The 2,106-nt window shown below is 66.0% G+C and overlaps 1 protein-coding gene across 1 annotated transcript; it reads left to right on the top strand.

Moving 5' to 3' along the window:
* Positions 1-208: 208 nt before the first annotated feature.
* On the top strand, positions 209-1,906 carry Tco025E_10198 (primary-amine oxidase; the record flags this gene model as incomplete). Its single annotated transcript, XM_029376983.1, has 1 exon — positions 209-1,906. The coding sequence occupies one exon, from the start codon at positions 209-211 to the stop codon at positions 1,904-1,906; it is 1,698 nt and encodes a 565-aa protein (XP_029222910.1).
* Positions 1,907-2,106: the final 200 nt, after the last annotated feature.

Here is a 2,106-nt window from a genome sequence, read left to right as displayed (position 1 = left end):
GCTTAAAGCATAGTAGAGAAACAGCGCGGCGACGAAAAGTTGCGTGTGCTGAGAGCGGGCCTCTGTCGCCCTTTTTTTTATTTCTCGTTCCGACCGCGGCGGGCGCCTTTCTGACTTGCCACCGCCTGCCTCCCTCCCCTGCCTCTTGCCTTTCCACAGTCCTTCCTGTGTGCGTTTTCCCACCCCCACCCAGTTGCCGAGGGCAGTCATGCGGCGTCTCGCCTGGGGCCTTTTCTCGCTGCTGCGGGGCGGTGGCGGTGGGGAGCGCGCCCACCCGCGCCGGGGGTTGGCGCGGAGCGGCGGTTGCGCTTGGGCGTTGCGGGGCGCCAAGGCGTCGTACTCGCACGAGTCTCAGCGGGGCGGCGCACAAAACCCTTACGTGCAGCAGCGGCGGAACACGTGGCGGCAACCAACGCCCCACGCCACGGGCCCGCTTGCTTCTTCAGGTGGCGCTGGAGTCGTTGAGTCAGCAAGCTCCCGGCCACGGCTTCATGTCTTGGCGGCCAAGACGCGTAGCTCCCTGGAGGAGGCCGCGGAGGGGTTTTTGCATTCTGAGCGTCGTCGCCTGTACGCCGTATACCGCCCCTCCCCGTCCCGCGATGCCTCGTTGGTGCCCTCCCCCTACGATTATTTTTGCGTCCTTCAGAGGCTGAGTGCCTGTGGTATGGGGGTGCCTTCCAAGCAAGTGTACTCGTTGCTGGTGGAGTTGCTTAGGAAGCCGCTGCACCCCTCGCAGGCCGGCCTGGGGTGGGATCTCCCGGATGAGGCGGTAGTGGATTTGCAGGCGCGAGCACTGGAGGCGGTGATGTCCTGCCTCGAGGGCCGCGACGCCTTGGCGTTTGCGCAGAAGGGCCTCATGCCACTCCTCTCGCCTACAGCCCTCGCGGGCGGCAGCCACTCTAGTGAGTTCGTGTTTATTCAGGCAATTCGTCGGCGGCTGCAGGGTGGCGGCGTCGCCTCCGCAGGGCTGGAGGCGAGCGGCGGAAGCATCGAGAGTGAATTGCTGGCGACGGCCCCTGTGGTGTCGGCTGCGGCGGCAGCTTTGATTCGGTGTGACACAACTGCGGCAAAGCAACAGGCAATTGAGCTCTTGCAGCTCGCGTCTATTGCCCGGTTGCGCGGCCTGGAAGTATTTGATGAGAACGTTGCCGAGAGATGTGCCGAGTCTGCCGCCCTCATTGGCGACGCGGAGACGGTCGCGCGGATCGTATTTGTTTTGTACCGCTCTCGCGGTGTGCTGGGCGCGGCGGTGGGGCCGGCAGAGCGCGCCGGTGAAGCCGCAAACGGCGGTGAGAGTGACCGTGGCGGCAGCGCGGGAGGTCGTGGCTCGCTGCTGAGTCGTGTTGCTTTGGGTTGGGGCCGTCCGGCCTCCGCGGAGGAGCGCGGCGAAGGCGGCGGAGATGTTGCGTTTCGCCGAGCGACCGTCCGTCTCCTGAAAAGCGTTCTTCACGCGGTGCTGCATCGCCGGCACTCCGCCGTCGACGCTCGTGGCTGCCGTGTGCAAGAAGCTGTGCGGCTTTTTGACTCGCTGCGCCTGGCGTGCGCGTGGGACGGCGCGGCCGCAATGGCGGTGGAGCTCCTCACGCACGTGGGTGCGGAGGCACGGAGGCGCCTCAGCCGCGAGCCGCAGGATGGGGGACATGGAGACGCTCTTTTGCCTTCACCGCGAGGCGCTGCGTGTAGTCGCCACACTGCGGGACGCACTGCCGCCTCAGCCCGCCGCGTACCAGCACTCGGCGTACGCAGCGTGCGCCGCCCTGGCAATGAACTGCTACTTCGTTGCGGCGCCCATCCGCACGGAGAGGGGGACGACAGTTCCAGTGCTGGCGCTGCCTTTGCTCGATTCACGAGACAAGCAGCTGGACTACCTTTTCTCCGCCGTAGCCGCGACGTTGGACCTCTTTGACTCCATGACGCCTGAATGCCAGGTACAACACCTGCAACTGGCCGTGGCCGTTTCTGCCGCCGCAGTGACCGCCAGCGGCGTCCGGCCAGACGAGAGGTGCCGTCCAGGCCGCGTCGTCTCTCGCCTGAAGGAACTCTTTTCCCGCGCCGGGTTGCTGACGACGCACCCAACGGGCATGATGCGTCGTTTCTCGTCGCTTG

This window comes from Trypanosoma conorhini, assembly GCF_003719485.1.
Source record: "Trypanosoma conorhini strain 025E chromosome Unknown Tco_14.4_contig_01527, whole genome shotgun sequence".
Taxonomy (NCBI): Eukaryota; Euglenozoa; class Kinetoplastea; order Trypanosomatida; family Trypanosomatidae; genus Trypanosoma; species Trypanosoma conorhini.
Note: the sequence above shows the minus strand (reverse complement) of the source record. Positions and strands in the feature narration are given on the sequence as shown.